Source organism: Entelurus aequoreus, linkage group LG28, assembly GCF_033978785.1.
Source record: "Entelurus aequoreus isolate RoL-2023_Sb linkage group LG28, RoL_Eaeq_v1.1, whole genome shotgun sequence".
NCBI lineage: Eukaryota > Metazoa > Chordata > Actinopteri > Syngnathiformes > Syngnathidae > Entelurus > Entelurus aequoreus.
Genome location: NC_084758.1, coordinates 23,078,691 through 23,102,483, shown reverse-complemented (window position 1 = coordinate 23,102,483; position 23,793 = coordinate 23,078,691). Strand labels below are relative to the sequence as shown.

At 37.3% G+C, this 23,793-nt stretch overlaps 1 protein-coding gene across 4 annotated transcripts in view; it reads left to right on the top strand.

Moving 5' to 3' along the window:
- The window catches only part of diaph2 (diaphanous-related formin 2), a 1,018,926-nt gene that overhangs the window by 363,278 nt on the left and 631,855 nt on the right, over positions 1–23,793 (top strand). For all 4 annotated transcript variants that reach the window (XM_062039765.1, XM_062039764.1, XM_062039766.1 and 1 more), the window contains 2 exons: positions 2,906–3,022; positions 21,316–21,434. In XM_062039765.1, coding sequence (XP_061895749.1) covers positions 2,906–3,022; positions 21,316–21,434 — 236 coding nt within the window. The remainder of the gene's footprint in view (positions 1–2,905; positions 3,023–21,315; positions 21,435–23,793) is intronic.

Genomic DNA, 23,793 nt, shown 5'->3' with positions numbered 1-23,793 from the left:
TGTTGGTTTCCAAGGACAACGCGGCGTATTGATCGTGGCGCTTCGGGGTACGACTCAAATGCTCGGGCAGCCTCTTTCCACCGCGCCGTCCGACTTGTTACCCCCGCCTCTTGTTTTGCCACGAGTATTGACCGGGCCCTTCCGTCCGTGTCCGACTTAGGTCCCGGTGCCGAGGAGGTGACTGCGGGCCGCTCATGAATATTAACCAGCTGCAGAGCGGTGATTGATTGACCCGACCACTGACTGGCCTACATCCCGCTGCCACTGCCGCCTATGTTTATTCATTCTTCGGGAGGGAGCGCGAGGGGTCATTGGATGGATTGGCGGTCTACGTCTGCAGCTCAGTGATGGATAGAAGTACTTGGATACTCTCCCAGTCCTTCCCATGTCCCCTAGCTAGGTTATAATTGAATCTCACTGGACGGCTAATTCTCCGAGGTTTTGTGCCGAAAGGCAGAGCATGTATAAGTTCGAGGTGCTCTGAAAGTGTGGCGCTAATTAAAAAAGTAGTTGGAAATGAATTAATGGCAAATGGTATTTAAAGAAAATAAGTCTGGTGGTAGATTTGTAAGTACAGCAACTACAAGCTGCCCAAGTATTGATTTATATTGGAAGGCTCCTTCTCAATAGTCCTCTTTTCTTTAAAGACATATTGGTAACCCCATTCATCCATTCATCTTCATTGAACATACTTTTGGTTTGATATTTATTATATTTTAAGTCAATATATATTTATATATATATAATTATTATTATTATTTTTTTTAAATTATTTTAATGTGGGTAATTAATTTTCCCATATTTTTTTCCCATGAAAAGCACTTATCTCAATATGATTTTATTTGGTTTTATTTCAGTATTTTTCTCTTGTATCTATGGAAGCACTTCCAGTATCTAATGATAATTGTTTTGTACTTTTTTCATTATTTTAATCCATCAAGATTGATATTTTTGTTAAGTAGTTTTTTATTTCATTATTTGTATTTTGTATTCAGAGTAATATGTGTTTTTATTATTTTTATCAAATGTTTTTTATTATTTAGAACATATGTGTTTATTTTAACCTTATTCATTTATTTGAACATTTTCTGTTATAATTTAAATCTTTTTTTCATGAAAACACTTATCTAATCAATATAATTATTGTTATTTTTTATTAATTTGATTAGTTTACATGTTTCTTTATGGAAGAACTTACTATTATAATAATGATTTTCTTCTTTGGAATATATCTCTATTTCAATAGTTTTATTTTTTTATTTGTAGAAGCACTTGTATACTAACGAGCTATATTTAATATCTTTTTTTTTTTTTTTTTAGTTTTCGACATTACATGTTATGCATTTTTGGATGTATTTATGAAGTTTAGTATTTACACTATATTAATTTGATATCGGTATCAACACACAATCAACAAGTACAAATGTAAATCAAGGAACACAATTTGCCAAAATATATATAATAATATATAATATAAATATATAACAATACATGTATAAATATTACTAATACATAATATTAATAAATACATAATAAATAATTCTAATAAATATATATATATATATATATATATATATATATATATATATATATATATATATATATATATATATATATACACATTTAGAAAAAGCATAAATAGAAATAAATAATACATAATAAATAAATACAATTGAATAAATAATACAAAATATTTATATATATATATATTTAAAATGAATATATATATATATATATATATATATATATATATATATATATATATATATATATATATATATATAAAATAAATATATAAATATATAATAAACAACGAAACAATTTAAAGTAAAAGTTTAAAAAAAGCCCATATAATAATAATCAATGCCAAACAATTTGGTGTAAATCCCAGTGACAAGGGGCCCTTTATTTAAGCCCCAAGGCGTGTTCTTACATCTTAAACTGTCGCTCTGTTTAGAAGACATTTTTTTATTCTTCAGTGGCAGAACTAAGAACATCACGCGCTAAGTGAAAATGTCACTTTATCATCGCGCTCCTTGTAAATATTTTAGGAGGTTGCATTTCATGTCAGGGCGTCAGCTTCTCATCCGTCACTTGTTTGCGTTCACATTTATAAGACACATTTGCCGAGCTTATTCACTTTCACAAACAAGTCGACGCTCCGCGGGGACGCGTTTTGTTGTTCTTCTCGCACAAACGAAGTAGCATCTGCATCGGTTTGCTCTTTAAGTTCCTAAGAAGTTTGACGAGCTCGATCAACTTGTTTAATAACGTGGAATGATGTGAATTAAAGGCAGTAGCGGACGACATGATGATCGTTTAATGCAACACAAATACGTAAAGAGTCCTGTGCAGGAAGTGCTTGAAGAATGACGAGCCGGGCAGATTCCGACGTCTGACAGATGTGTTTTAGATGTCCGAGCCGTCAGCGCTCCCTCTTGGGGAACGCAAACACCAGACACATAATCAATACCTTTTGCAAATTTAATAACCAGGTTTTTTTCCCTTCTTTGCCGTCGGCTTCAATCACAAAAGTGACTCTCGGCGTAATTGTTGTTCTGCAAATGAGCGCCTCCGCCATCACGCTCAACTTAAAAAAAAAATTTCCTCACGGAATTAATTGTCTTTTACTTTGAAAGCATCAGAGTGACAGGTAAACCAGAGGGAGTTATTTTATATTTAATATTTTTTTTTTACTCCATACCTCTTCTTCTTTTATCGTCTCCCCGGGGACAAGAAGAAGAATGGCGTCTGTGTTTGCTTTTTGCACAATGATGCCTGTCAGGAAGCGGGCGAACTGTTTCCTGTTACACTGCTTTTGAATTGTCCTCGCCAATAAACTGCATTGATGGATCATGTGGCGACGTCCCAATCAAGCTGCTGCCCTTAACTTTGCCCTCTCCACTGATATGAATGAGGTGTATCATCTCTTGTCCAACATGGTGAAAGACACGGGCTCCGAGACCTACTTCCTGTCCATCCTGCAGCACCTGCTGCTCATCAGGAACGACTACTACATCAGGTAAAGTTACCCTCGCTCCGATGATTGTGCGCCGCACTGCACCTTGAGCGGAATGACGCGTCCCTGCTGGCACGAGACATTGAAACAACGTTGAGCAACTCAAATACAACGTTGAAACAACATGCTTTTTGACAGCGTTTAACCAATGTCGGGTTCTGACGTTGATTTGACCATTGAAATTTGGTCATTTCCCAACCACAATTATGTCCTGACGAACAATTCAAGCATAACGTTGAAACAACATGCTTTTTGACGACGTTTAATCAATGTCATGTTGTGACGTTGATTTGACCATTGAATTTTGGTAATTTCCCAACCGATATTTTACAACACAAATACAACCTTTAATCAATGTTGGGTTCTGACGTTGATTTTAGCATTGAAATTTGGTAATTTTCCAACCAATATTCTACAACACAAATACAACGTTGAAACAACATGCTTTTTGACAATGTTTTTTTCAATGTCAGGTTCTGATGTTGATTTGGCCATTTCCTAACCAATATTCGGCAACACTGATACAACGTTTAATCAATGTTGGGTTCTGACGTTGATTTGACCATTGAAATTTGGTAATTTCCCAATAAATATTCTACAACACAAATACAACGTTGAAACAACATGCTTAATACAACGTTTAATCGATGTCAGGTTGTGACGTTGATTTGACCGTTGAAATCTGGCCATTTTCCAACCAATATTCTGCAACACAAGGACAACGTTTAATTAATGTTGGGTTCTGACGTTGATTTGACCATTGCAATTTGGTAATTTCCCAAAAAATATTCTACAACACAAATACAACGTAGAAACTACATGCTTTTTGACAACGTTTAATCAATGTTGGGTTCTGACGTTCATTTAACCATTGAAATTTGGTAATTTCCCAATAAATATTCTACAACACAAATACAACCCTGAAACAGCATGCTTTTTGACAACATTTAATCAATGTTGGGTTCTGACGTTGATTTGACCATTGAATTTTGGCCATTTCCCAACCAATATTCTACAACACAAATACAACATGCTTTCTGACGACGTTTATACAATGTCAGGTTGTGACTTTGATTTGACCATTGAAATTTGATCATGTGCCAACTAATATTCTACAACACAAATACAACGCTGAAACAACATGCTTTTTGACAGCGTTTAACCAATGTCGGGTTCTGACGTTGATTTGACCATTGAAATTTGGTCATTTCCCAACCACAATTAGGTCCTGACGAACAACTCAAGCATAACGTTGAAACAACATGCTTTTTGACGACGTTTAATCAATGTCATGTTGTGACGTTGATTTGACCATTGAATTTTGGTAATTTCCCAACCAATATTTTACAACACAAATGCAACCTTTAATCAATGTTGGGTTCTGACGTTGATTTTAGCATTGAAATTTGGTAATTTTCCAACCAATATTCTACAACACAAATACAACGTTGAAACAAAATGCTTTTTGACAATGTTTTTTTCAATGTCAGGTTCTGATGTTGATTTGGCCATTTCCTAACCAATATTCGGCAACACTAATACAACGTTTAATCAATGTTTGGTTCTGACGTTGATTTGACCATTGAAATTTGGTAATTTCCCAATAAATATTCTACAACACAAATACAACGTTGAAACAACATGCTTTTTGACGACATTTAATCAATGTCATGTTGTGACGTTGATTTGACCTTTGAATTTTGGTCATTTCCCAACCGATATTTTACAACACAAATGCAACCTTTAATCAATGTTGGGTTCTGACGTTGATTTTAGCATTGAAATTTGGTAATTTTCCAACCAATATTCTACAACACAAATACAACGTTGAAACAAAATGCTTTTTGACAATGTTTTTTTCAATGTCATGTTCTGATGTTGATTTGGCCATTTCCTAACCAATATTCGGCAACACTAATACAACGTTTAATCAATGTTGGGTTCTGACGTTGATTTGACCATTGAAATTTGGTAATTTCCCAATAAATATTCTACAACACAAATACAACGTTGAAACAACATGCTTTTTGACGACATTTAATCAATGTCATGTTGTGACGTTGATTTGACCATTGAATTTTGGTCATTTCCCAACCGATATTTTACAACACAAATACAACCTTTAATCAATGTTGGGTTCTGACGTTGATTTTAGCATTGAAATTTGGTAATTTTCCAACCAATATTCTACAACACAAATACAACGTTGAAACAAAATGCTTTTTGACAATGTTTTTTTCAATGTCAGGTTCTGATGTTGATTTGGCCATTTCCTAACCAATATTCGGCAACACTAATACAACGTTTAATCAATGTTGGGTTCTGACGTTGATTTGACCATTGACATTTGGTAATTTCCCAATAAATATTCTACAACACAAATACAACGTTGAAACAACATGCTTTTTGACAACGTTTAATCGATGTCAGGTTGTGACGTTGATTTGACCGTTGAAATCTGGCCATTTTCCAACCAATATTCTGCAACACTAATACAACGTTTAATCAATGTTGGGTTCTGACGTTGATTTGACCATTGACATTTGGTAATTTCCCAATAAATATTCTACAACACAAATACAACGTTGAAACAACATGCTTTTTGACAACGTTTAATCGATGTCAGGTTGTGATGTTGATTTGACCGTTGAAATCTGGCCATTTTCCAACCAATATTCTGCAACACAAGGACAACGTTTAATTAATGTTGGGTTCTGACGTTGATTTGACCATTGCAATTTGGTAATTTCCCAAAAAATATTCTACAACACAAATACAACGTAGAAACTACATGCTTTTTGACAACGTTTAATCAATGTTGGGTTCTGACGTTCATTTAACCATTGAAATTTGGTAATTTCCCAATAAATATTCTACAACACAAATACAACCCTGAAACAACATGCTTTTTGACAACATTTAATCAATGTTGGGTTCTGACGTTGATTTGACCATTGAATTTTGGCCATTTCCCAACCAATATTCTACAACACAAATACAACATGCTTTTTGATGACGTTTACACAATGTCAGGTTGTGACTTTGATTTGACCATTGAAATTTGATCATTTGCCAACTAATATTCTACAACACAAATACAACGCTGAAACAACATGCTTTTTGACAACGTTTAACCAATGTCAGGTTCTGACGTTGATTTGACCATAGAAATTTGGCCATTTACCAACCAATATTCTACAAAACCAATACAATGTTTCATCAATGTCAAGTTCTGACGTTGATTTGACCATTGACATTTGGCCATTTCCCGAACCAATATTCTACAACACAAATACAACGTTGAAACAACATGCTTTTTGACAACGTTTAATCAATGTCAGGTTCTGATGTTGATTTGGCCATTTCCCAACCAATATTCTGCAACACTAATACAACGTTTAATCAATGTTGGGTTCTGACATTGATTTGACCATTGAAATTTGGTAATTTCCCAATAAATATTCTACAACACAAATACAACCCTGAAACAACATGCTTTTTGACAACATTTAATAAATGTTGGGTTCTGACGTTCATGTAACCATTGAAATTTGGTCATTTCCCAACCACAATTAGGTCCTGACATTGAGCAACTCAATTATAACGTTGAAACAACATGCTTTTTGACAACGTTTAATCAATGTCAGGTTGTGACGTTGATTTGACCATTGAATTTTGGCCATTTCCCAACCAATATTCTACAACACAAATACAACGTTTAATTAATGTTGGGTTCTGACGTTGATTTGACCATTGCAATTTGGTAATTTCCCAAAAAATATTCTACAACACAAATACAACGTAGAAACTACATGCTTTTTGACAACGTTTAATCAATGTTGGGTTCTGACGTTCATTTAACCATTGAAATTTGGTAATTTCCCAATAAATATTCTACAACACAAATACAACCCTGAAACAACATGCTTTTTGACAACATTTAATCAATGTTGGGTTCTGACGTTGATTTGACCATTGAATTTTGGCCATTTCCCAACCAATATTCTACAACACAAATACAACATGCTTTTTGATGACGTTTACACAATGTCAGGTTGTGACTTTGATTTGACCATTGAAATTTGATCATTTGCCAACTAATATTCTACAACACAAATACAACGCTGAAACAACATGCTTTTTGACAACGTTTAACCAATGTCAGGTTCTGACGTTGATTTGACCATAGAAATTTGGCCATTTACCAACCAATATTCTACAAAACCAATACAATGTTTCATCAATGTCAAGTTCTGACGTTGATTTGACCATTGACATTTGGCCATTTCCCGAACCAATATTCTACAACACAAATACAACGTTGAAACAACATGCTTTTTGACAACGTTTAATCAATGTCAGGTTCTGATGTTGATTTGGCCATTTCCCAACCAATATTCTGCAACACTAATACAACGTTTAATCAATGTTGGGTTCTGACATTGATTTGACCATTGAAATTTGGTAATTTCCCAATAAATATTCTACAACACAAATACAACCCTGAAACAACATGCTTTTTGACAACATTTAATAAATGTTGGGTTCTGACGTTCATGTAACCATTGAAATTTGGTCATTTCCCAACCACAATTAGGTCCTGACATTGAGCAACTCAATTATAACGTTGAAACAACATGCTTTTTGACAACGTTTAATCAATGTCAGGTTGTGACGTTGATTTGACCATTGAATTTTGGCCATTTCCCAACCAATATTCTACAACACAAATACAACGTTTAATTAATGTTGGGTTCTGACGTTGATTTGACCATTGAAATTTGGCCATTTCCCAACCAATATTCTACAACACAAATACAACGTTGAAACAACATGCTTTTTGACAACGTTTAATCGATGTCAGGTTGTGACGTTGATTTGACCATTGAAATTTGGTAATTTCCCAATAAATATTCTACAACACAAATACAACATGCTTTTTGACGACGTTTATACAATGTCAGGTTGTGACTTTGATTTGACCATTGAAATTTGATCATTTGCCAACTAATATTCTACAACACAAATACAACGCTGAAACAACATGCTTTTTGACAACGTTTAACCAATGTCAGGTTGTGACGTTGATTTGACCATTGAATTTTGGCCATTTCCCAACCAATATTCTACAACCCAAATACAACGTTTAACTAATGTTGGGTTCTGACGTTGATTTGACCATTGAAATTTGGCCATTTCCCAACCAATATTCTACAACTCAAACCTAATGTTGAAACAACATGCTTTTTGACAACGTTTAATCGATGTCAGGTTGTGACGTTGATTTGACCATTGAAATTTGGTAATTTCCCAATAAATATTCTACAACACAAATACAACATGCTTTTTGACGACGTTTATACAATGTCAGGTTGTGACTTTGATTTGACCATTGAAATTTGATCATTTGCCAACTAATATTCTACAACACAAATACAACGCTGAAACAACATGCTTTTTGACAACGTTTAACCAATGTCAGGTTGTGACGTTGATTTGACCATTGAATTTTGGCCATTTCCCAACCAATATTCTACAACACAAATACAACGTTGAAACATGTTTTTTGACAACGTTAATCAATGTCAGATTCTGATGTTGATTTGGCCATTTCCCAACCAATATTCTGCAACACTAATACAACGTTTAATCAATGTTGGGGTCTGACGTTGATTTGACCATTGAAATTTGGTCATTTCCCAATAAATATTCGACAACACAAATACAACGTTGAAACAACATGCTTTTTGACGACGTTTATTCAATGTCAGGTTGTGACGTTGATTTGACCATTGACATTTGGTAATTTCCCAAAAAATATTCTACAACACAAATACAACGTTGAAACAACATGCTTTTTGACAACCTTTAATCAATGTTGGGTTTTGACGTTGATTTGACCATTGCATTTTGGCCATTTCCCAACCGATATTCTACAACACAAATACAACATGCTTTTTGACGACGTTTATACAATGTCAGGTTGTGACTTTGATTTGACCATTGAAATTTGATCATTTGCCAACTAATATTCTACAACATAAATACAACGCTGAAACAACATGCTTTTTGACAACGTTTAATAAATGTTGGGTTCTGACATTGATTTGACCATTGAATTTTGGCCATTTCCCAACCAATATTCTACAACACAAATACAACATGCTTTTTGACAACGTTTAACCAATCTCAGGTTCTGACGTTGATTTGACCATAGAAATTTGGCCATTTACCAACCAATATTCTACAAAACCAATACAATGTTTCATCAATGTCAGGTTCTGACGTTGATTTGACCATTGGAATTTGGCCATTTCCTAACCAATATTCTACAACACAAATACAACGTTGAAACATGTTTTTTGACAACGTTTAATCAATGTCAGATTCTGATGTTGATTTGGCCATTTCCCAACCAATATTCTGCAACACTAATACAACGTTTAATCAATGTTGGGGTCTGACGTTGATTTGACCATTGAAATTTGGTAATTTCACAATAAATATTCTACAACACAAATACAACGTTGAAACAACATGCTTTTTGACGACGTTTATTCAATGTCAGGTTGTGACGTTGATTTGACCATTGAAATTTGGTAATTTCCCAAAAAATATTCTACAACACAAATACAACGTTGAAACAACATGCTTTTTGACAACGTTTAATCAATGTTGGGTTCTGACGTTCATTTAACCATTGCAATTTGGTCATTTCCCAACCACAATTAGGTCCTGGCGTTGAGCAACTCAAACATAACGTTGAAACAACATGCTTTTTGACGACGTTTAATCAATGAATTTTGGTCATTTCCCAACCAATATTCTACAACACAAATACAACGTTGAAACAACATGCTTTTTGACAATCTTTATTAAATATCGGGTTCTGACATTGATTTGACCATATATATTTGGTAATTTCCCCACCAACAAGGTGGATCCAACGTTGGACGTCAACATTGTCTGAATTTACAAATACAACTATTTTGCAACGTTGTTTCAACGTCCGTTTTAAAGGACATGTATGTTTAATCAAGGTTGTTTCAATGTCTAGTGCCTGCTGGGATTTTTGTCCCATTTAGTGATCTGAGATTGCACAATGTATTATTTTACGGTTTAAACCAGGTTTCCACATAACGTCTTCCGGTAAAGCTCAAAATGTAGTTCTCAAAACACATTTAGGGCTCTAACCTTAACAATGGGACGGACTTTCATTTTTTCCCCCTGACTTTATTACCTTTAAGAACCACTTCTTTCGAGACTTTATCAAAGCTCTTTCCTTGAACGACTGGAACACCTAAGAACAGAACTGCAATACGACATTTTCTGATCAAACTCTACACTCACTCTCCCTTGTTTTAAGAAGAAAAATGGATGTGACGTCTTATGCAACCTAGCAATAATAACTGTCATGACACATATAGTTCGTTTTTGCTAACATCGGATCAGGGCATGCCTAATTTTTATTGACACTAACATGGACGTGTAAAAAGTCACTCCCACTTGTTGCCATTGCAAACTAGATACTCCAACAAACCTTAACAAAAGCAAAGGACTATAATGCTCTTTTGCAACTTGCAACTATTAAACGCTAGTAAAGTTATGTTGCCTTTTGGAAAAAAATGTGTCAATCACTGGGCAATAGCGTCGGAGTGGAGCTGCGAACAGAGTGACACTGATGAATTCACTGCTGTCTAAGGCCTTTTTTGCAGACTTCTAAAAAGAATGTTGCAAAGCGAGAGGAGGATGATGGTGATGATGAGAAGAGCTGGATGAATTTATCATAGACAAGTTGCTCTACCCTTGGAGTTATAAATAATGCATCCCTCATCTGTAAAGAGGAAGTACGGTGGGAATTGAGGATTTCCATTAAAAACTAAATACAACTACAGTCCAGCCTTTTTCTACCTCAGCATGGGCTCATTTTGACAGCTGTTTTTAATTTAGTGACAACATTAAATGTATTTTAGTCATGCAAATTAATTTAGTTTTAGTCCAGCTTGAGTTGACGGAAGTTACAGTGAATTTTGTCGACTAATTTTAAATATAGCACATCTTTGAAGTTCAATCAATCAATCAATCACTCAATGTTTAATTATAGAGCCCTAAATCACGAGTGTCTCAAAGGGCTGCACAAGCCACAACAACATCCTCGGCTCAGATCCCACATCAGGGCAAGAAAATACTCAACCCAATGGGATGACAATGAGAAACCTTGGGGGGGACCGCAGATGTGGGGACATAATAGTGAGAGTCCAGTCCATAGTGGATCTAACATAATAGTGAGAGTCCAGTCCATAGTGGATCTAACATAATAGTGTGAGAGTCCAGTCCATAGTGGATCTAACATAATAGTGAGAGTCCAGTCCATAGTGGATCTAACATAATAGTGAGAGTCCAGTCCATAGTGAATCTAACATAATAGTGTGAGAGTCCAGTCCATAGTGAATCTAACATAATAGTGTGAAAGTCCAGTCCATAGTAGATCTAACATAATAGTGAGAGTCCAGTCCATAGTGGATCTAACATAATAGTGTGAGAGTCCAGTCCATAGTGGATCTAACATAATAGTGTGAGAGTCCAGTCCATAGTGATTCTAACATAATAGTGTGAGAGTCCAGTCCATAGTGGATTTAACATAATAGTGTGAGCGTCCAGTCCATAGTGGATCTAACATAATAGTTTGAGAGTCCAGTCCATAGTGGATCTAACATAATAGTGTAAAAGTCCAGTCCATAGTGATTCTAACATAATAATGTGAGAGTCTAGTCCATAGTGGATCTAACATAATAGTGTGAGAGTCCAGTCCGTAGTGGATCTAACATAATAGTGTGAGAGTCCAGTCCATAGTGGATATAGCATAATAGTGAGAGTCCAGTCCATAGTGGATCTAACATAATAGTGAGAGTCCAATCCATAGTGGATCTAACATAATAGTGTGAGAGTCCAGTCTATAGTGGATCTAACATAATAGCGTGAGAGTCCAGTCTATAGTGGATCTAACATAATAGCGTGAGAGTCCAGTCCATAGTGGATCTAACATAATAGTGTGAGAGTCCAGTCCATAGTGGATCTAACATAATAGTGAGAGTCCAGTCCATAGTGGATCTAACATAATAGTGTGAGAGGCCAGTCCATAGTGGATCTAACATAATAGTGTGAGTGTCCAGTCCATAGTTGATCTAACATAGTAGTGAGTCCAGTCCATAGTGGATTTAACATAATAGTGTGAGAGTCCAGTCCATAGTGGATCTAACATAATAGTGTGAGAGTCCAGTCCATAGTGGATTTAAAATAATGGTGTGAGAGTCCAGTCCATAGTGGATCTAACATAATAGTGTGAGAGTCCAGTCCATAGTGAATCTAACATAATAGCGTGAGAGTCCAGTCTATAGTGGATCTAACATAATAGCGTGAGAGTCCAGTCCATAGTGGATCTAACATAATAGTGTGAGAGTCCAGTCCATAGTGGATCTAACATAATAGTGAGAGTCCAGTCCACAGTGGATCTAACATAATAGTGTGAGTGTCCAGTCCATAGTTGATCTAACATAGTAGTGAGTCCAGTCCATAGTGGATTTAACATAATAGTGTGAGAGTCCAGTCCATAGTGGATCTAACATAATAGTGTGAGAGTCCAGTCCATAGTGGATTTAAAATAATGGTGTGAGAGTCCAGTCCATAGTGGATCTAACATAATAGTGTGAGAGTCCAGTCCATAGTGAATCTAACATAATAGTGTGAGAGTCCAGTCCATAGTGATTCTAACATAATAGTGTGAGAGTCCAGTCCGTAGGGATTTAACATAATAGTGTGAGCGTCCAGTCCATAGTGGATCTAACATAATAGTTTGAGAGTCCAGTCCATAGTGGATCTAACATAATAGTGTGAGAGTCCAGTCGATAGGGAATCTAACATAATATTGTGAGAGTCAAGTCCTTAGTGGATCTAACATAATAGTGGGAGAGTCCAGTCCATAGTGGATCTAACATAATAGTGAGAGTCCAGTCCATAGTGGATCTAACATAATAGTGTAAAAGTCCAGTCCATAGTGATTCTAACATAATAGTGTGAGAGTCTAGTCCATAGTGGATCTAACATAATAGTGTGAGAGTCCAGTCCATAGTGATTCTAACATAATAGTGTGAGAGTCCAGTCCGTAGTGGATTTAACATAATAGTGTGAGCGTCCAGTCCATAGTGGGTCTAACATAATAGTTTGAGAGTCCAGTCCATAGTGGATCTAACATAATAGTGTGAGAGTCCAGTCCATAGTGGATCTAACATAATAGTGTGAGAGTCCAGTCCATAGTGGATCTAACATAATAGTGGGAGAGTCCAGTCCATAGTGGATCTAACATAATAGTGAGAGTCCAGTCCATAGTGGATCTAACATAATAGAGTAAAAGTCCAGTCCATAGTGATTCTAACATAATAGTGTGAGAGTCTAGTCCATAGTGGATCTAACATAATAGCGTGAGAGTCCAGTCCATAGTGGATCTAACATAATAGTGTGAGAGTCCAGTCCATAGTGGATCTAGCATAATAGTGAGAGTCCAGTCCATAGTGGATCTAACATAATAGTGAGAGTCCAGTCCATAGTGGATCTAACATAATAGTGTGAGAGTCCAGTCCATAGTGGATCCAGCATAATAGTGAGAGTCCAGTCCATAGTGGATCTAACATAATAGTGAATGTCCAGTCCATAGTGGATCTAACATAATATTGTGAGAGTCCAGTCCATAGTGGATCTAACATAATAGTGTGAGAGTCCAGTCCATAGTGATTCTAACATAATAGTGTGAGAGTCCAGTCCGTAGTGGATTTAACATAATAGTGTGAGCGTCCAGTCCATAGTGGATCTAACATAATAGTTTGAGAGTCCAGTCCATAGTGGATCTAACATAATAGTGTGAGAGTCCAGTCGATAGTGAATCTAACATAATATTGTGAGAGTCAAGTCCATAGTGGATCTAACATAATAGTGGGAGAGTCCAGTCCATAGTGGATCTAACATAATAGTGAGAGTCCAGTCCATAGTGGATCTAACATAATAGAGTAAAAGTCCAGTCCATAGTGATTCTAACATAATAGTGTGAGAGTCTAGTCCATAGTGGATCTAACATAATAGCGTGAGAGTCCAGTCCATAGTGGATCTAACATAATAGTGTGAGAGTCCAGTCCATAGTGGATCTAGCATAATAGTGAGAGTCCAGTCCATAGTGGATCTAACATAATAGTGAGAGTCCAGTCCATAGTGGATCTAACATAATAGTGTGAGAGTCCAGTCCATAGTGGATCTAGCATAATAGTGAGAGTCCAGTCCATAGTGGATCTAACATAATAGTGAATGTCCAGTCCATAGTGGATCTAACATAATATTGTGAGAGTCCAGTCCATAGTGGATCTAACATACTAGTGTGAGAGTCCAGTCCATAGTGGATCTAACATACTAGTGTGAGAGTACAGTCCGTAGTGGATCTAACATAAAAGTGAGAGTCCAGTCCATAGTGGATCTAACATAATAGTGTGAGAGTCCAGTCCATAGTGGATCTAGCATAATAGTGAGAGTCCAGTCCATAGTGGATCTAACATAATAGTGAATGTCCAGTCCATAGTGGATCTAACATAATATTGTGAGAGTCCAGTCCATAGTGGATCTAACATAATATTGTGAGAGTCCAGTCCGTAGTGGATCTAACATAATAGTGTGAGAGTCCAGTCCATAGTGGATCTAACATAATAGTGAGAGTCCAGTCCATAGTGGATCTAACATAAAAGTGAGAGTCCAGTCAATTTTTTTTCTACCAAGAAAAGTGCACTTATTAGTGAGAATATACTTATTTTAAGGTATTTTTGGGTTAATTGAGGTTAGCTAATTTTACTTGTTTTGGAAAGTTTTGACAGGCCAAACTTTCTTGTTCTATTGGCAGATAATTTTGCTTAGTTCAAATAAAATACCCCTAATTTTTGTATTTTTTTTTTTCCGTCTTTTTGAACACTGACTTTTTGCAGTGTACGCGGTTACCCTGCAGAGTTCTACACATCACAGACACTAAGCAACGGCACATTATTTGCCGATTATGATTATTGATTTGCAAAAATAATATTTTTTAGACTTGTCCAGCCGGAATGCAGCTGAGATAGGCTCCAGCACCCCCCCCGCGACCCCAAAAGGGACAAGCGGTAGAAAATGGATGGATAGGCCAATATCTCACGGCACACTAGTGTGCCGCGGCACAGTGGTTGGAAAACACTAAGCTATTGGACTCAGTGTTGGAGTGTCTGCTGTCATTGCTCCTTAAGCCAGCTTGTGTTGTCGCTCTCTGCCTCGGGGGCTTGGTTTATTTTTGATAATTAATCTCTCACTGCAAGCCCTAATTAATGAGAGCACGTTAAACCCGCCCTGTAAATATAGAGCAGATCTGCTCTTTGGAACTCGTTGATATGGGGATTACACTGTGGAGGAGAGTGGCTGGAACCACACTCCACTGTGAGCCATCATAGGAGGAAATGGAAGTGCCAGAGTAAAAAAAAAAAAAAAAGTCGTAATAATAAAAAAATGATGCAGCGGGACATATGCTGGCTTTTTCTGGAGCCCAGCCCTGCCCACCGTGGAGGGGGGCTGACAGTTCTGGGTCACCGCGCGGCCTCGCATCCCTCCAACCCCCGCCTGGCGGTGGCGGTGGATGGAGGACGGCGGGAAAATGGGGCGGCTTATTGAGATAATAACGTGGCGCGCGCGGGTGACAGTTGTAAGCCGAGTGGCACGGCGCCTAAGCCGCGCGGGGCGACGCTAGTCAGCTCCGTACAATCAGGAGTGGGCGAAAGCTGCCAGCTCAAGCGTGAATGTATGGCTTGAAATAAGAAGCACCTAAATGTTTATTTTCATTTCTCGTTTGCTCTCTCTGAGAAAACGCCTCCCCACTTTTTGTGTTGATTGTGATAATACACCCAAATACTTACTTAACAAGGCCGGTCACTGTTTAAACCTCAATACCTTATCTCGAGTCATACCAAAGACTATAAAAATGGGACCCATTACCTCCCTGCTTGACACTCAGCATCAGGGGTTGGAATTGGGGGTTAAATCACCAAAAAATGATTCCGGGCGTGGCCACCACTGCTGCTCACTGCTCCCCTCACCTCCCAGGGGGTGATCAAGGGTGATGGGTCAAATGCAGAGAATAATTTCGCCACACCTAGTGTGTGTGTGACAATCATAGGTACTTTAACTTTAACTTCATGAATGAAATATAGAATCAATGCAATACAACAATACAGAAAATACTTACATATTATTTTTTAAATCACACACACACACACAGTAGATGGCAGTCAAACATAAGATATAAGTCTCAAGTAAACAACATTTATAGATATATGTATATATATATATATATATATATATATATATATATATATATATATATATATTTTTTTTTTTTTTGGGTAATGTACGTGAAAACTGGAAATACACATTTAAATTGATGCAAATAAATACATCTAAAATATAATATAAAATAAATTAATGATAATGCAATGCAGTTTTTGTGGTGAATGTAAAGATATAAACTTTATAAATAAAGTTGGTATGGTATGGTAATATTAACACATAAATATGATATCCATCCATCCATTGTCTACCGCTTGTCCCTTTTGGGGTCGCGGGGGTTGCTGGAGCCTATCTCAGCTGCATTTGGGCGGAAGGCGGGGTACACCCTGGACAAGTCGCCACCTCATCGCAGGGCCAACACAGATAGACAGACAACATTCACACTCACATTCACACACTAGGGACCATTTAGTGTTAAACACCACATTTGTATGCAGGAATAAATGCAAACACATGTTTAATATTAGCAATAAAAGGAATGTTGGAATAATAGGAACATTGTTTTGATTAGGAGTGATATTAAACATGCTGGCAGTACGGTGGAACAGGGGTTAGTGGATGTGCCTCACAATACGAAGGTCCTGAGTAGTCGTGAGTTCAATCCCAGGCTCGGGATCTTTTTGTGTTCTCCCCGTGACTGCGTGGGTTCCCTCTGGGTACTCCGGCTTCCTCCCACCTCCAAAGACATGCACCTGGGGATAAATATGAAATATAACATATATTAGAAATCATTATATTATGAGTTTTACTCATACTTACTCTTTTTTTTTTTAAATTACAGACACACACAGTAGATGGCAGTCAAACATAAGAGATACGTCTCAAGTAAACAATGGTCCATTGAAAAGATAGAATATTACTCAAAAATCTATAAACATGTTTTAGTAGCAAATGTGCCATTTGTAATATAAAATAGTGTAAAGTTATATCTGTCAGTAAACTCGCCACGAAAACGCTAAAACATGTCTACACTGCAAAAAGTCAGTGTTCAGAAACAGGAAAAAAAATACAAAAATTAGGGGTATTTTATTTGAACTGAGCAAAAATATCTGCCAATAGAACAAGAAAATTCGGCTTGTCAAGCCTTTCCAAAACCAGTAAAATTAGCCAACCCAAAAATACCTTAAAATAAGTACATTCTCACTAATAACAAGTGCACTTTTCTTGTTAGAAAAAAAAAGAGACCTTTTTGCTCAATATGTTGAAAAATATTCTTAAATTAAGTAAATGCTAGTGCCATTATCTTGACATAATGATATGTGCTCGGCATTATGATTTTTTTTTTCATGCTTGAAGTAAGAAATTATTACTTTAAAAAAGTAGTTTTATACTTGTGAGTGTTGATGACACAGCTTTGCAACAGTTGATATTCTAGTTTCAAGCATGTTTTACTCAATATAGGTCATAAAATCTCAGCGACAAGCTGTAATATCTTACTGAGATCAATTAGGACCAAAACCCTTAAAACAAGTAAGAAAAAAACAGAAAATAAGCAAATATCACCCTTATTTGAGATATTTAATCTTACTTAGATTTCAGTTTTTGCAGTGTAATGCAAATGACTTTAAAAAATAACTAAATATAGATTTCAAATAAGTACTGTATATTAAAAAAACACAGTTGTATTTTATAATTTATCGGTAATGTTATTAACCTTGTTTTGTCTAAGAGTGTAGTGCTGAATATGCAATCTAAATTATAGTATATTAGGATATTATATATAAGTATATACATAGTAGTCTATAATAAATACAAATATACCATCAAGCTACAATAAAGTAGAAGATTTACAACAACTTTGTCTTTTCACACCAATAATCGCACATGAACCTTAGGGGTCAATGGTACGCTTAGAAAATAATGATTCCTCAGTTAGGAACTCATCTTAAATGGCAATGTATTTGCTAAATGTCACATGCAATTAAAGCTGATAGTGCCACTACCAAAAAGGTCATACAGCGGCCCTGGGTTGACACACACACACCGCACACTTATAACCGGCCGACATGTTTTTCTGGTCATTGTGCTTTCAATTACACACATTAGACTGATTAGATTTACATTCCTCTTTTTATGGTCGCTCTAATTGGCAAAGATGATTGCAAATTACGCAAGAGAGCAAGCAACTGTCTGTCACCTTGAAAGGCGCACACACCGGCGCATGCCCGGCGCGCCCCATTATCTGCTCATTTCGTGGTAGGTGGACTGAAGCTCACGATCAAATTTAACAAGGCCGCAATTTTCTCCGCCGAACCCCCCCCCAACTTGGCATTTTGTGACCTCGAACCGGGACAAGCGAGTCGTTTACGGTTAATTAGCCACGGAGAGTTGGTGTCGTTCATGTCGCTTGTAATTGTTGCACTGCAAAAAGTCAGTGTTCAAAAACAATTTAAAAAATACAAAAAATGAGGGGTATTGTATTTGAACTAAGCAAAATTAACTGCCAACAGAACAAGAAAATTCGGCTTGTCAAGGCTTTCCAAAACAAGTAAAATTAGCTAACCTCAATGAACCCAAAAATACCTTAAAATAAGTATATTCTCACTAATAACAAGTGCACTTTTCTTGGTAGAAAAAAAAAGAGACCTCTTTGCTCAATATGTTAAAAATATTCTTAAATTAAGTAAATGCTAGTGCCATTATCTTGACATAATGATATGCGCTGGGCATTAAATTTCTTGAAACCAGCAAACTTATACTAAAAACTAATTTATTGTTCTTAATGGAAAGGCAACAAGGCAACCGCTTGTTACTCTCGGGGTCTACTAGCCGGTCAGGCAAATGTTATTGTCTAAAAATGCATTTTTCCATCGATAACATGACATCATCGCGCCAAGTGCGTGCTCTTTCAGTCAATTAGTGCCCATATATACAGCCCGGCCCCCGGCGAAAATATTTTTAATTGTAATTTTGGAGAATTCATCTGAATGTGCATGAATTATTTCTGTTCACAATTGTTAGAAATGTCACAAGTTAAATGTTTAAATATTAACTGTCAGTTTACTGTACTGTGCCAACTGTACTACTAAACGAGTATGTATTTTCTATTTTTTCATTGAAAATAAAACAGCAAAGTCCATTTGGCTGTCATCCGTTTTAATTATGAGACACAATTGCATCAAAATTAGGGCTGCAACAACTAATCGATTAAATCGATTAAAATCGATTATACAAATAGTTGGCCATTAATTTAGTCATCGATTCGTTGGATCTATGCTATGCACATCCGCAGAAGCAAATGTTTTTAATTTTTTAATTTATTTGTAATTTTTTTATAAACCTTTATTTACAAACTGCTACAAACAGCTGAGAAACAATAATCAAAATAAGTATGGTGCCAGTATGCTGTTTTTTTTTCAATAGAATACTGGAAAGGATAGAAATGTAGTTTGTCTCTTTTATCCGATTATTAATCGATTAATCGAAGTAACAATCGACATATTAATCGATTATCAATTTAATCGTTAGTTGCAGCCTTAGTCAAAATCATGATTTTTTTTTTTTTCATGTTTGAAGTAAGAAATTATTACTTTAAAAAAGCAGTTTTATACTTGTGAGTGTTGATGACACAGCTTTGCAACAGTTGATATTCTAGTTTCAAGCATGTTTTACTCAATATAGGTCAGGGGTCGGCAACCTTTACCACTCAAAGAGCCATTTTGGCAAGTTTCACAAATTAAAGAAAGTAATGGGAGCCACAAAAAAAAAAAAAAAATTTAAAATGAATAACACCGCATACAAAGCTTAAATGCTGTGTGCTATGTTAACCAGGGGTCTCCGACACACGCACCGGCACGCACTTCAATGTGGAAATTTGATGATAGTGCAGCCCGCGAGTTTTGAATGAATGGCCTTGATGGCGTCATGCTTGCCAACTCTCTCATTTACCCCGGGAGACTCCCGAATATCAGAGCGTGATGACACTGCATTTGGCGCCCTCTACAGTCTGCCCTCACAGTGTACCTGTTCAACCACATGTAGGATGCAATTTCAGCTTGCCCACGTAAGTGACAGCAAGGCGTACTAAGTCAGCAGCCACACATCTTACACTGACGGTACCAATACCCAGAATCCCATGCAGCCCTAACTCTTCCGCTCAACCAACGCACGGAGAGGGGGGGGGGGGGGGGTTGATGTGTGGGGGGGATTTGGTGGTAGCGGGGGTGTATAATGTAGACCGGAAGAGTTAGGGCTGCATGGGATTCTGGGTAATGGTTGTGTTGTGTTTATGTTGTGTTACGGTGGGATGTTCTCCAGAAATGTGTTTTTCATTCTTTTTTGGTGTAGGTTCACAGTGTGGCGCATATTTGTAACGTAACAATGTTAAAGTTGTTTGATACGGCTACCATCAGTGTAAGCTGTGTGGCTGATGAGTAAGTATGCTTTGCTGTCTCCTGTGTGTGCAAGTAATAACAACGTGCAAGATGCGGCTGGACTGGCACGCTGTATGTAAATGCTATAGAGGACAATTACTGCAGTACAATTAGGGCATGCCCTTTATTTAGTAATTAGAGTGTAAATAGGATTATTTTTTCCCTGGGAGTAATCTATGAGGGACACTGAGATCCATAAATCTCCTGGGAAAATCGGGGGGGTCGGCATGTATGTAGCTGAGCCGCATCAGAGTGGTCAAGGAGCCGCATGCGGCTCCGGAGCCGCGGGTTGCCGACCCCTGATATAGGTCATACAATCTCAGCTACAAGCTGTAATATCTTACTGAGATCATTTAGGACCAAAACACTTAAAACAAGTAAAACACTCTAACATAAAATCTGCTTAGGGAGAATAATTATCTTATCAGACATAACATAAGCAAATACCACCCTTATTTGATATATTTAATCTTACTTAGATTTCAGTTTTTGCAGTGTGTGCTTCATGCTTTGTGACCCCAACAGGCCGCAGTACTACAAGGTGATCGAGGAATGCGTGTCGCAGGTGGTCCTGCACCGAAGCGGCATGGACCCGGACTTCGGCTACAGTCGACGGCTGGATGTGGACTTCACCCATTTAATTGGTACCCCGTCTAATATAGTATTGATTTATTCAGGCGTCATAAAGCAGAGGTGTCCAAAATGCTATTTTTTTAAACGGCCTGTTGCTAAAACTACTTTACAAAACAATCATTTGCTGTACAATGTCTGCTCTCACTGGGATAAAGACTGATGGGATGTTTATATCTTCTTCTTTACACAAACTATTCATCATTTTTATTCCACATGCAATGTGGAATAAAATAACAAACAGATGAAAAGTAAATGGCAAAAGTTGAAATGTCGATGTTACAATCGGCATACTTTCTTCCAAGCCAAGAAATATTCCGATAACCAATTAACTTATTTTTATCGATTACAATTTAAATTGCGGCTGGCTTTGGAGCAGCTTCTTTCGCAGCAGGTGGCTGATAATCAATCAATCAATCAATCAATGTTTATTTATATAGCCCTGAATCACAAGTGTCTCAAAGGGCTGTACAAGCCACAACGACATCCTCGGTACAGAGCCCACATACGGGCAAGGAAAACTCACCCCAGTGGGACGTCAATGTGAATGACTATGAGAAACCTTGGAGAGGACTGCATATGTGGGTGACCCCCCACCCCCCCTCTCTAGGGGAGACCGAAAGCAATGGATGTCGAGTGGGTCTGACATAATATTGTGAAAGTCCAACACATCAGCGAAAGTCCAGTCCATGGTGGGGCCAGCAGGAACCATCCCGAGCGGAGATGGGTCAGCAGCGTAGAGATGTCCCCATCCGATGAACAGGCTAGCGGTCCACCCCGGAGCAGAGTAGAAAAGAATAGAAAAGAAACGGCAGATCAACTGGTCTAAAAAGGGAGTCTATTTAAAGGCTAGAGTATACAAATGAGTTTTAAGATGAGACTTAAATGCTTCTACTGAGGTAGCATCTCTAACTGTTATCGGGAGGGCATTCCATAGTATTGGAGCCCGAATAGAAAACGCTCTATAGCCCGCAGACTTTTTTTGGGCTCTGGGAATCACTAATAAGCCGGAGTTCTTTGAATGCAGATTTCTTGCCGGGACATATGGTACAATACAATCGTCAAGATAGGCAGGAGCTTGACCGTGTAGTATTTTATACGTAAGTAGTAAAACCTTAAAGTTGCATCTTAGGTGCACAGGAAGCCAGTGCAAGTGAGCCAGTATAGGCGTAATATGATCAAACTTTCTTGTTTTTGTCAAAAGTCTAGCAGCCGCATTTTGTACCAACTGTGATCTTTTAATGCTAGACATAGGGAGACCCGAAAACAAAACGTTACAGTAATCGAGACGAGATGTAACGAACGCATGGATAATGATCTCAGCATCACTTGTGGACAAAATGGAACGAATTTTAGCGATATTACGGAGATGAAAGAAGGCCGTTTTAGTAACACTCTTAATGTGTGACTCAAACGAGAGAGTTGGGTCGAAGATAATACCCAGATTCTTTACAGTGTCGCCTTGTTTAATTGTTTGGTTGTCAAATGTTAAGGTGGTATTATTAAATAGATGTCGGTGTCTAGCAGGACCGATAATCAGCATTTCCGTTTTCTTAGCGTTGAGTTGCAAAAAGTTAGCGGACATCCATTGTTTAATTTCATTAAGACACGCCTCCAGCTGACTACAATCCGGCGTGTTGGTCAGCTTTAGGGGCATGTAGAGTTGAGTGTCATCAGCATAACAGTGAAAGCTAACACCGTATTTGCGTATGATGTCACCTAGCGGCAGCATGTAAATACTAAAGAGTGCAGGGCCAAGAACCGAACCCTGGGGAACTCCGCACGTTACCTTAACATAGTCCGAGGTCACATTGTTATGGGAGACGCACTGCATCCTGTCAGTAAGATAAGAGTTAAACCAAGACAGGGCTAAGTCTGTCATCCCAATACACGTTTTGATACGCTCTAATAAAATATTATGATCAACAGTATCGAAAGCGGCGCTAAGATCAAGAAGCAGCAACATAGATGACGCATCAGAATCCATCGTTAGCAATAGATCATTAGTCATTTTTGCGAGGGCTGTCTCTGTAGAGTGATTTGCCCAGAAACCGGACTGAAAAGGTTCACAGAGATTGTTAGTCACTAAGTGTTCATTTAGCTGCTGTGCTACAATTTTTTCGAGGATTTTCGAGATAAACGGAAGGTGGGACACCGGCCGGTAGTTTACCAGGAGATCAGGATCGAGGTTAGGTCTTTTGAGTAGAGGATGAATAACCGCTTTTTTGAATGCTAGGGGAACAGTGCCAGAGGAAAGTGATAAGTTTATAATATTTAACACTGATGGACCTAATAATACAAACAGTTCCTTGATAAGTTTCCCAGGAATTGGGTCAAGTAAACATGTTGTTTGTTTTGTCCCATTTACACATT